This window comes from Rhinichthys klamathensis, unplaced genomic scaffold (genome assembly GCF_029890125.1).
Source record: "Rhinichthys klamathensis goyatoka isolate OS25496 unplaced genomic scaffold, OSU_Roscu_1.1 h1tg000180l_1, whole genome shotgun sequence".
NCBI classification, from domain to species: domain Eukaryota; kingdom Metazoa; phylum Chordata; class Actinopteri; order Cypriniformes; family Leuciscidae; genus Rhinichthys; species Rhinichthys klamathensis.
The window spans coordinates 3,093,322-3,105,889 of record NW_026606708.1 but is presented as its reverse complement, the minus strand read 5'-3'; the positions used below and the strand labels follow the sequence as shown (position 1 = coordinate 3,105,889).

The 12,568-nt window shown below is 38.1% G+C and overlaps 2 protein-coding genes across 2 annotated transcripts in view; both read left to right on the top strand.

Annotated features, from left to right (window-relative positions):
• slc17a9a (solute carrier family 17 member 9a) overlaps positions 1 to 468 on the top strand; it is a 29,197-nt gene extending 28,729 nt beyond the window's left edge. The window contains exon 13 of the mRNA XM_056261065.1: positions 105 to 468. Within this exon, the coding sequence (XP_056117040.1) occupies positions 105 to 268 (164 nt within the window). The 3' untranslated portion in view covers positions 269 to 468. The remainder of the gene's footprint in view (positions 1 to 104) is intronic.
• Positions 469 to 874: 406 nt separating this feature from the next.
• On the top strand, positions 875 to 11,717 carry dnajc5aa (DnaJ (Hsp40) homolog, subfamily C, member 5aa). The gene is made up of 5 exons (XM_056261078.1): positions 875 to 1,026; positions 8,841 to 8,972; positions 9,673 to 9,886; positions 10,790 to 10,961; positions 11,081 to 11,717. Exons 2-5 carry the CDS (start codon positions 8,863 to 8,865, stop codon positions 11,191 to 11,193), a joined length of 609 nt encoding a protein of 202 aa, XP_056117053.1. The 5' UTR covers positions 875 to 1,026; positions 8,841 to 8,862; the 3' UTR covers positions 11,194 to 11,717.
• The last annotated feature ends 851 nt before the right edge of the window (positions 11,718 to 12,568 follow it).

Genomic DNA, 12,568 nt, shown 5'->3' with positions numbered 1-12,568 from the left:
ATCTGCACAATTGTGTAAATTCACATTCAAGTCCTGTGCACTTTTTTACTTGTAATACCTTCCTCTTTGCCCATAGCATATGCTCTTTGTACTGTATTTCACAGGTTTGCTGATGGTGTACATGTCTGGCTACATCATTGAGATGACAGGTTCCTGGGAGACTGTGTTCTCCATCCTGGCTCTGGTGAACATCATTGGTATCACCATATTCATTGTGCTGGGTGAAGCAAAGCGAGTTGATCAGCTGGATCAGCCTCAGATCATTTGAGCGTCATGTTGAAAACAAATTATACCTCTCGGATGCATATTGGTGGTTCCTTATTTGTCATTTGTAACAAATGGATTGGGAACTCTTTAACACTCTAAAACACTGTATAATATCTTTCTGTCATTATTTATTCATTTAAATGTATGTTAAATATTTGGCAGAGCTGGTTGGAAATGATAGAGTGAAACAATGTTTTATGTAAGAAATATTTATCTGAAATGTAAATTTGATAAATATAAGAAACGCTTATTTTTTGACAATTGTCCTTCCACTATTTTGAATAATTAAACTATTAAACTAAAGTGTTTCTGATCCGTGATCAACGAGCACTAGTGTAATTCTATGCAAGTTCTCTCATTCAACAGAAGGTGGCGACAGAGGACAAATGAACAGCATGATTCATGAAAATCACAAGTAGGATCATTACAAACAGTACCAAAAATTAGTTATCTGTATTCATACGTAAACACACATTACATTCGGTAATATCAGGGTTACTTTTTTGACTTTTAAGCCATACCCTCTCCATGACAGTGTAAGACCCCTTTCATCTAGTGAAACGGGCCTAGTTCTACAGGGGGAGATGCGCACCATGCGCACGTCGTTGTGATGATGTCACGGGTGGGCGGAGCCGAGCGAGATCTGCTGCATCTGGTACACTTACGTGATCGCGCGGTTCCCGGGGATGCAACCACAAATTTAACATCGGTTTCTTAAACGCACTAAAATTAAATCACGACGCCGGGGCCGACGAAGCGGTAAGCGATGCATGCGTTTAAACCTTGTTAAGCCTGAAGAAAAAACACATTTTGCCTGCTTCCTTGATTTATCAGTGGGCTTGGGTGAATTGGGCTTATGTGGTCTAACGGGAGCGCGAGCTAACAGGCCAGATAATATGGATGCTGGAGCGCTAAGCAAACAAATCACCGGGGCCCTTGCTGGTGATGAAGAAGCTGTGCAAGTCAGAGATTTACTGTAAATCATTTCCGTTTGTTTAAGTAATCTATTTCAGTAATCTATTAACAGTACACAGTAGGTCGCAATTTTGTAGAGCATAAAAATGATCTCATTGCCGATTGTTGCTTAGATTCACATCATCAGTAAATCGCCCCTCATCTTTATATTGTGAATGAATGAATCATTTGTGTATTTTCTCTTGTTGACTTGACGTGTATTTGAATTGAGATTCCGTGACGCGGACAGTAGTGCGACATTTCTTTCACGCAGACCGAATAGCGCAGTTACGTGTGGATCTGTAAACGGCAGGAATGGAAATCGTGCTGCGATTATGATTTTGATTACGATTCCTTATTAACCTTTCTTTTTGAACTTGCAGTACTGCTCAATACTAACAGAAATGCACTTCGCATCGCATATAATATTGCCAAATGATAAAATAATTTTTGATTTTAACAGCCTTATTAAACCAGAAATAACTTGTACTTTCTTCAAAAGGCATATGCTCCCATTTCAATGACGTTTCAAAGACTTTTGAATGCGGACTACATGCTGTCGAGCACTAATAGAAATTGTAAAAAAAAAGAAAGAAAAAAAAGAAGTGGTAACATATATAATTAATTGATACATTTCATTATTTTATAAAATACTACTTAACTACACATTTTCATCTGAGCAACCAGCTATAAGATTCAGATGTAAGTTTCACGAGCCTTCAGTGCACAGAACACAGTACCGGTTTTCTGTTAAAGTCGGCATGAAATTTTATTTATTTATTTAATTCGAACATGTATAGGAAACAAATTTTAAAAAACTTAATGACAAAAACCTAATAACAACAAATACAAATCAAAACAGAAAGCGAAAAAACAATGTTGAAAAGGAAAACCATAAAAGAAAACAATGAAAACAATATTAACTTGCATGTCCGAGTAAGAAGAATGAGTTTATTTAATCCTACCCCTTCTCACTACTTATCAATAATACTCCGGTGGCCTATCATCTTAATCTATTTTTCTCCATACACACCGAGAATACATAAATAACAAACATATTTACCTATATTTGTATCCACCATAATTATTAAACAATGCAAAAAAATTTTTTAACTGAGATCACCTATTCAACGACCTTCTTCATTCTTGTACCTTGTCAAAACTATACTTTTGTACCGCTTTTTGAATTGAGTTATGCTTGGACATTGTTTGAGCACTGAACTTATAGTCTGTTCCACAACTTCACTCCACATATAGAAATAGAAAAACTTTTTAATGTCATACGGACACAGGGATGTTTAAAGTTGCACAAATTAAACAGAAGTTACAATTGCGTGATGCAGGTATGACGTCACTTTGTAGGCCAACCTGCAGTTAGCATCACACTGGTTCTCTCGAGGAACACCCCAATAAGACTTTCCCATAGGCTTTTGGATTATTGCTAAACACAAGCTCTGTGATCAACAAAAGTTTGATACTTGCACGTTTTGTCAATCAAGATAATTATCACAGATGAACACAACTTTTAGGATTTCAGAAGCCTAAATGCAGTCACCAGAAATAAAAAGCTAAAGGTAGGCTATAAATGAACTATACCACGGTCACACAAATTCAAACGTCACCACCACTAAGCTTCCAACAACTCTTTCAGTTTTTATCTAAAAACATTTTCCCAGAATGTTTGAGTTAGAATAGTTTATAAGAGCACAATTAGGAGCATAATGAAGCTGTAAAAGCGGACTGAGCTTTCCTTTTCGGCGTGATTTAGCCACTTGTTAGCAACTGCTTTTTTCAAGACTGGTAACAGCTTAAAAAAATCATTAGTGGGGTAATATTGATATATTTTATGTCGTAGAATAAAACATGAAAGTGTCTTGAGCTTGTGTTCACCACAGCCCTTATTTCAGCCATTTAACCAAAACCTCATTCAAAAAACCCATTGAGTTCGGTGACAATGGAACCGTAAGTGCTAAAATGCTAATGCATTTCTGCGTTTTGGCCTACAAAGTGATATCGTACCTGCACCACTCTATAGTCTTTACTACCATATTGTGTCGAATAGCCCATTGAAACGGCTTCTCGAATGAGTGAAAATGTAGGACGGCACTTGATTTTGTCCATCGGGAATTGATTGGATAGTTGTGGGTTTGCTATTGCTGTGATGTCATGTGAGTGACAGGTTGTCCCGCCCTCGCGCCCATAAACACGTCATCAGAGAAGAGGTGTGATTGCAAGAGGGAGGAGAAGTTATTTTGATTAAAGATTATGAAGGCACATGAAAAAGAAAAAGAAGACGTGCAAGGATAAACCACTATCCTACACCATTGTTAGGAATCATGGGTGGGTCTGCCTGAAAGTTTCAGTGAATGATGCTGAATGCAGCCAGGCTCTTACTTCAGCTCCTGAATCCTCATGATGCTTCTGGAAAATGTGCATCCATGACACATGACTTTTGTTTGTCACTATGTATTTTTATCATCATTTGATCAGATGCTTATCATTAACATCTGTATTAAACACAACCTACAATGAACATCGTTTGAATATACGATACCTTATTTGCATACCGCTATATGGTAGGCCTATTCATTAGAAATCTTTGCAGACTTTTCTCTTTGATTTCGAACTAATCTGACTTACAACAATGTGCCCAAATGTGTTCTTGTGAGGAGTCGTCCCACTCGGGAGCTCTGAATGCTGGTTGTCTCAATTTTTGGGGTCTGGCAGTGCTGAGTAAACTATCTGAGATCCTACAGTCAGCTGAGGAAAGCTCAGTGTGCCCAAGATTGATGGGACACAAACCCAGGCCTCTCCAGACATGATGAGACAAGCAATCACATGGAGAGACAGATTAACGCTTGCTTTATTCTCCCACCGGCATGAAACCATGTCAGTCTTTGTATTTCATGTGCTTTAGTTCACCATAGTAAGCCTGTAATCTACAGTCAACACATGAAAATATGGATTTGACTGATTCACAGGGCAACACTTATGAAAATCTGTCATCACTCTGCTGGGTTGTGAATATGACATCTGCTGGAAACTGAACCCTGTGATATCCTGTGGTATCAATTTCTCTTTCTCGGGACCAACACGAGAGAATCAGCTGACAGGAAAAGTGTGAGTCAGCTAGGGAATCATGAGTAATACTTCTGATCACTAGTAGGGAGGGCTAGTTATGTCAGCATTGCTGTAGTAAAGGTCAGGAATAGGATTAGTTCAAAATCACTGTGTTTGTGTGCAACTGAGCTAAAGTTGTCATTAGAAACATCTTTGTGATATTGTTCTTGTTATCTGCTCTTGTGTCAATAGCCTGAACATCATGCTATGACAGATAGACAGAAGAAGTGTAAAAAATTCAGACAAAAACAAGCAGCATGATGTTCTTTGTTGTTTGGCCCCTGTTAAAACCTTTATGCCGTCTTTAAAAGATCCAGCTGCTCTGTATTTTTCTCTAAGTTGAAGTATTGATTTGAAATCCATTTAAACTACTAATTATCTTGAGTGGTTTTAGTGTTGAAACCTCAAACTATGATCTGGAGAATATTGGAAATGTTCTCTCTGCAGTCTGTTCATCTGATAATGCTTTTTTTTGTCCTCTGAGGTTTTAAAGGCACGTTTATAATCGGCACATATTTAGCAACTCGAAGGGTTATTAAACAGACAATTGAGATTCTGTTGGGTGGTTTTATCTTAACAACAAAACACTTGGAAGTGGGAAAAACTTTGGAAATATTATTGGAATATGAATAATATTTTCTTCTCAAATCAAAGATCTGTCAAATTCAGTTGTAGTCTGACTTATGTTTACACACATGTCTTTTATGAAAGAGAACCTCACTCCAGTATGTCTGGTCTGTTTGAGAGTATTCCAACTTTGTGACATCAAAAATCCATTTTCATTATTATTTTCAGTGTTACAGCAAATTCAAATTATGCCAATTTACATGCACACATATCATGCAAAATAATTTATAGATATATACAGTTGCAATCAAAATTATTCAAACGCCCCCCTCCCTCCCAGTGAGTCTAATCATTTACAAATGTAAGCTTTTCTAAAGATAGTGTTAGAAAAAAAGCATCTTGTTTAGTGGCAAATTAAAAGTGATAATGTCAATATATAATGAAATGCTTTTGAGTTATAGGATTTTTTTTCTAATACAGCTATGTCATAATTATTCAACCCCTATTCACCTCTGCTGTTTTTAAGTCACTTATTAGTATATATTAGTATTAGTATCACTTATTGAATATATATATACATATATATTAGTTGCAATCAAAATAATTCAATATACACTCACCGGCCACTTTATTAGGTACCCCATGCTAGTAACGGGTTGGACCCCCTTTTGCCTTCAGAACTGCCTCAATTCTTCGTGGCATAGATTCAACAAGGTGCTGGAAGCATTCCTCAGGGAGTTTGGTCCATATTGACATGATGGCATCACACAGTTGCCGCAGATTTGTCGGCTGCACATCCATGATGCGAATCTCCCGTTCCACCACATCCCAAAGATGCTCTATTGGGTTGAGATCTGGTGACTGTGGAGGCCATTTTAGTACAGTGAACTCATTGTCATGTTCAAGAAACCAATTTGAAATGATTAGAGCTTTGTGACATGGTGGAAGTAGCCATCAGAGGATGGGTACATGGTGGCCATAAAGGGATGGACATGGTCAGAAACAATGCTCAGGTAGGCCGTGGCATTTAAACGATGCCCAATTGGCACTAAGGGGCCTAAAGTGTGCCAGGAAAACATCCCCCACACCATTACACCACCACCACCAGCCTGCACAGTGGTAACAAGGCATGATGGTTCCATGTTCTCATTCTGTTTACGCCAAATTCTGACTCTAACATCTGAATGTCTCAACAGAAATCGAGACTCATCAGACCAGGCAACATTTTTCCAGTCTTCAACTGTTCAATTTTGGTGAACTCTTGCAAATTGTAGCCTCTTTTTCCTATTTCTAGTGGAGATGAGTGGTACCCGGTGGAGTCTTCTGCTGTTGTAGCCCATCCGCCTCAAGGTTGTGCGTGTTGTGGCTTCACAAATGCTTTGCTGCATACCTCGGTTGTAACGAGTGGTTATTTCAGTCACTGTTGCCCTTCTATCAGCTCGAACCAGTCTGGCCATTCTCCTCTGACCTCTGGCATCAACAAGGCATTTCCGCCCACAGAACTGCCGCTCACTGGATGTTTTTTCTTTTTCGGACCATTCTCTGTAAACCCTAGAGATGGTTGTGCGTGAAAATCCCAGTAGATTAGCAGTTTCTGAAATACTCAGACCAGCCCTTCTGGCACCAACAATCATGCCACGTTCAAAGTCACTCAAATCAACTTTCTTCCCCATACTGATGCTCGGTTTGAACTGCAGGAGATTGTCTTGACCATGTCTACATGCCTAAATGCACTGAGTTGCCGCCATGTGATTGGCTGCTTAGAAATTAAGTGTTAACGAGCAGTTGGACAGGTGTACCTAATAAAGTGGCCGGTGAGTGTATATATATATATATATATATATATATATATATATGAGAGAGAATAACTAAATGATATATATATATATATATATATATATATATATATATATATATATTAAAGGAGTACTTCATCCATTTCAACATTAATCTTTATTGAAAGTGGGTCATATATGTAGTCGAAATGTAAAATAAATTTTGAATTTGGTGCCCTCTTGACCGTGAAAAGACAGAAAATAACTTTTGGGCGCATTTGTATGTAAGACAACAACTCCCACAATGCACCACATTGCACAGCTCCGCAAGCCACTCCCACTAATCCGGTGCAAGGCACAACACCGGTTCCCGCCTCATTCTTCCCACAACAACGAACCCCGTTACATTGGCAAACTCATTAGTGAATTACTCCTCGTTTGTATTTCTTTCTATATATATGGTGAATTATTGCATAATACCTGGATGTTCAGTCAGAACATATGCGGTGCGAAACTAGGATGGTTCACATCACAACACAAACGTCCGTGTGCTCGTCTGATTCAGAGATTTCGTCCAGGAGAAATTGCCATCGTTGAAATTCTCTGCAGCAGACGAACTCTATCTGTGTCCGTAGAGCACAGGCACCAGCAGTCCGCCCAGCTCGAGCCAGTCCGGGCTCCTCGTCCGCGACAGGCAGCCGCCGCCTGCTCCTCCAGCCTCAGCTGCTCTTCACTATACTGCGGCTCGTAAAGATAGCGACGAACACCGGATTCGAGTAGCAGAATTTCAAAATCCTCTTCTTCCATATCATGTTTAGTTTCTTCCGTCATTGTCGTAACTTCCTATCTCCACAGCGCTTGTTAGCTTAGCTTCCAAACAAGATGGCTGATATTGCTTTCTGTATCTGCAAGTGAAGTCCCACCCACTGATCTGTAATAGGTCTGTAGCGTGAGTGGGTCCCACACCCTGAATAAATGATGAGCTTGTGTTTGTAGTCTCTACACTTTTCAATGAAATGTGACTTCCTGCTTATTGTGACGCAAAATGACGATTTTTACGTCACAATAAGCAGGAAGTAAAACACTTAAATCCTTTTTCTCCCATCTCAGGGAAAAATAAAGGAAAAATCCACGACCATTATAATATATGACTGGGTTTCTAACAATACAAAGCTTAATGCAAATGGGTGAAGTGTCCCTTTAAGATTACTTTTTTAACGTCATGAATATTATTGAATATATTTAATATGTAACATATATCTAAAAGTATTATTGTAAATTAACTATATATATAATATATACAGTATATAGTGTGAGAGAGAGAAAGAGAGAATAACTAAATTATATATATATATATATATATATATATTAGTTGCAAACAAAATAATTCAATATATATATATATTCAATATTATATATATATATATATATATATCGATCGAGAGAGAATAACTAAATGATATATATATATATATATATATATATATAATTTACTTATTTTCTCTTTCTCTCACTCTATATACTGTATATAGTTCATTTACAATAATACTTTTAGATATGTTACATATTAAATATATTCATGACATAATGTTAAAAAAGTAATCTTAATTGCTATTGCTTAATTGATTTTCCAGATTGAGTGTTTTCTGACATGTTGCCTAATGTGAAAAGGCGATATCTGTGTAGAAGAGTTGACATGTTAGTGGTTGAAGCAGCCTAATCCACTATCACTACTGTGATTTGACATCATCATCTTGTTTAAAGCAGAACTGCTCTCTAAAACTAGGAACAAGGGACTTTTTGTAGTGAAGGAAGGGTTTTGTCTACATATGCCATCTGATTCCAGATTGACCAAACTACATGAAACATATTGCATATCACACTGAATGGTAAATTACTCACACTAGAATATGGATTGTATAATAAATAAAGGAACTTAAATACATTTATGGTGACTGACTAAAAAAAAAGCCTGATGGAGAGAGAGAGAGAGAGAGTGCAAGAAAAAAATCAGTAGATGACCTAAGCAAATCATGAGGATCCGTAATTATTTTTGATTTATGGCAATGATTATGACGAAGGTCTTTTGGAATTAGGTCAGTGTCCTTTTAAGAGTTTGTAATATTATCGTCCAGCAAAGTGTGTTTGTGTGTTCAGATTGTTGAGGACCTGATACACCATGGCTGACCAGCAGAGGCAGCGCACTCTCTCCACCTCTGGAGAATCACTCTATCATGTTCTGGGTGTCGACAAAGTGGCCACTGTCGATGACATCAAGAAGTCGTACAGGTGAGTGTGAGAAGCTCCGGCCCTTTCTTTAGCATCCTCCTTCTGTTCTGCTTTATCTCAATTTTACTGGCCGTGGTTTTCATCAGATGTTCATCGGCTAAATGCAGCACACAGCAATGTGGAACCCTGCAGCTCAATAAAACTAAGTGCATTCAGGGACGGTTTCCCATGCACAGTTTTAGCTTACTCTAGGACTATACAAGAATAATGGATCTCAGTATGAAGTGTTTTTTAAAGAGATATCACAGTGTGAGATTTTCATGGAACATTAACCTATTCTAGAAATATCAAGGCATTGCTATCACTGTATTGTGCAGCAAAGATATTTCATGATTCTCAATACCAATTTATAACACAGAAAAAAATAATATGATGATAAATTACTGTGTATTAAAAAGTTAACTATTAACTTTATTTCTACTTCGTAAACATTGCTTCACTAATAAGGGACAAAGAAATAAATATTGTTCTCTTTTTTTTATTTTTATAATTAATCGTTTTTTTTAAATAGATGTTGAATTAAACAAGATAACAAATTAAGTTTTATTTATATAAAAAAACAAATTATGTCAGGTCTGTTGAGCTACATTCAAGTCTGTTATATTGATACAAATAAAATGTGTATTTTTTCCAAATGTCCAAATGCCAAAATCTGAATGCATTTAATGCAGTTTGTCTTTTTTTCCCCTTTTTTTTAAAGAAAACTGGCATTGAAATATCACCCTGACAAGAATCCTGATAACCCTGAGGCATCCGATAAGTTTAAAGAGATAAACAATGCCCATGCCATCCTTAACGACCCAACAAAGAGAAACATCTACGACAAGTATGGCTCTCTGGGACTTTATGTGGCCGAACAGTTTGGAGAAGAGAATGTCAACACTTACTTTGTTCTGTCCAGCTGGTGGGCCAAGGTAAGCCTCCAAGTAGCATTTCAATAAAAACATATAATGAGATCATCGGCAGTGCAGTATAGAAACAGTACACGACCCGTCAGTTCGATTTTTGTAATGTTTTTGAAAGAAGTCTCTTATGCTCATTAAGGGCTGGTTCACACAGAACATGTTTTTGCTGTTAAAAACACAAGATGCAGGTCAGTGGAACGGAAAAAAGAGACATGAACTTCTTTTAACTTGAGTGCCGTGTTTTTTTAATGCTGTGTCATGCGGGAGACGCTGCAAAAGACGCGAACGCAGCGGTCAAAGACGTCCGTCTAGCGTGTTTACATTGAAAAACAATGGAAACGCATTCTGTGTGAACATTCTCTGTAAGGATGCATTCATTTTATATAAAATCCTGTAAAACATTATTTTTTTTTGTAAAACGCTATTAAAATATGAAAATAGCTGTCATTTTAATATATTTTAAAATGTAATTTTTTCTTGTGATGACAGCTTATTTTGTCAGCATTCTTCGATGAATAAAAAGTTCAACAGAACAGCATTTATTTGAAATATAAATCTCTTGCAACATTATAAATGTCTTTATTGTCGCTTTTGATCAATTTAATGCATCCTTGCTAAATAAAAGTATCAAATTCTTTCAGAAAAGAATGGCAGTGCAATAGGCTTTATGCCCAGCTGCACTACTTCCTGAACTTCAGCCAGCTCCTTGTTTCCTGTCTGACATTATTGGACAAACTGATTAACCCAGGTGTGTCTGGTATTTGTTACTGGTCAGGCACACCTGGATTAATCAGTTTGTCCAATAATGTCAGACAGGAAACAAGGAGCTGGCTGAAGTTCAGGAAGTAGTGCAGCTGTGCATAAAGCCTATTCACTCTAATTTATTGTGTTGCTCTCTGTCTCCCCCTATAGGCTCTGTTTATTTTCTGCGGCCTGGCTACAGGCTGCTACTTCTGCTGTTGCCTGTGCTGTTGTTGTAACTGCTGCTGTGGGAAGTGTAAACCACGGCCACCTGAAGGACAGGAACAGGAGTTCTATGTCTCCCCTGAGGACTTAGAGGCCCAACTGCAGTCCGATGAGAGAGGTTAGGTTTGTTCATGTGTGTTATACCCCCGTAACATGCAGCATGTAAACAGCTATTCCTATTGTCCTGAAGACTCTTTGTGTTTAAACCATTTTTTCCCTTTTGAAATGTTTCCACAGAGGCAGGTGGAGGTGAGCCTATTGTGCTGCAGCCCTCGTCTGCCACAGAAACCACCCAGCTAACGTCCGACGGTTACCATTCTACTTACCACACTGACACCGGCTTCAACTAAAAGCCTCACCCTCATCACCTCCACCCCGTGGCTTGTCTCTCGCCACTCTGTGCCATCTAGCCGAGGGGAAAAAATGAATGGAAAGAAGAATCCTTCAACTACAACTAAAAAAGCCTGTTTTCGAGAGGGAGGAAAGCCAGCGATGGAGCTGAATTCTTTAGCCTATCCTGTCCCTTATTCACGCACCACTTCCATTACCCACACAAGAGTGGCACACATCCGCCTCACCGTACCGTAACTTAAAAAAAAACGAGCTTAAGAAAAAAAGATAAAAAAGATCCTGTCGTTTACCCTGATCTCTTTGTTGCCTTTGACCTCCGATCTTGCCTTCCACTCGTTCCCTCGCTCCTCCAGCCAGATTTGCTCGTCGTCCTGTGGCATGCACTGTTCCTTGACTTTGTTAAATGAATTCTTCGCAGTTTTTGGGTATATTTATTGAAATGAAATGTTTGTTCCCAATTATAAGTACTTGAGTGTGGTTTAAAGTTGACTCCTTGAACTTGCCATAGGTGTTCGAAGACTAGTGCGGCTGCACTGAGAAAACAGCAGGAATATATTTCACTCTTAAAATCTTGAATATTCTCTTCGCATACCTCTCCAATCCTCCTGGTTTACCCAGAGTTTGAATCTTTCGTGTCCCCGTAGGCCATTTTATCTGCTTTGTGTCATGAAATGGAGTTTAATTTTGAAGCTAACGACATTCTACATTAATTGGGTTCTTTGGATTGCTTCGCTCTGTTTTTTCGTTTCATTACAGCTATACTTTTTTAAGAGAGAGAGAGAAAGAGATACAAATGATGCAATTGATTAACTTGCCATTCCTTCTTAGTATTTTGCTCATTTACATCTGGGTGTTTGTGTTTCTGTGTTGTTCTGTGGACTATTTGCAACAAGCTGAGCCAAAATTAGGACTCTTCTCTATATGTGGAATGGGATTAACTGTCATCTCTGTGTAGTTTGTAGGTTGTTCATTGATGTGGGCACTCAGCTTTGGTCTTAGTGTTAAGCTCAATTTGGCCCAGTTGTGTCTCTTTTCTCTAATCAAAAGGGAATCACGGACGCAAACTGACATAAACTCCCATAGTGTCATATCTCGAGTGTGTACGTAAGGTGGAAACTAAAACCGATGACATTTTTGTATAGATATACAATCTACACACATCACGTGTATATACAATATATGTATATTTTGGGCATTTTTATATTTTAGTTGTTGGCGTGGCGCATATAGTTAAGATAACTATTGTTTGTGTCTGTGGTTCTGACCTCTTGTGGTCACTTGAGACTCCCTATGCCAAGATATACTGTATATTGTGAGAGAAATTTTTGCAGTCATTAATTTCTGAGCGGTTTCTTTGTGTCTCAGATTATTTAT

What these genes read in the sequence shown, in the direction of transcription:
- dnajc5aa (XM_056261078.1), top strand. Translation starts at nt 8,863, where the DNA reads ATGGCTGACCAGCAGAGGCAGCGCACTCTCTCCACCTCTGGAGAATCA. An exon ending in TGTCCAGCTGGTGGGCCAAG is followed by an intron (nt 9,887 to 10,789) that starts GTAAGCCTCCAA and finishes CTCCCCCTATAG; the next exon opens with GCTCTGTTTATTTTCTGCGG. An exon ending in ACTGCAGTCCGATGAGAGAG is followed by an intron (nt 10,962 to 11,080) that starts GTTAGGTTTGTT and finishes ATGTTTCCACAG; the next exon opens with AGGCAGGTGGAGGTGAGCCT.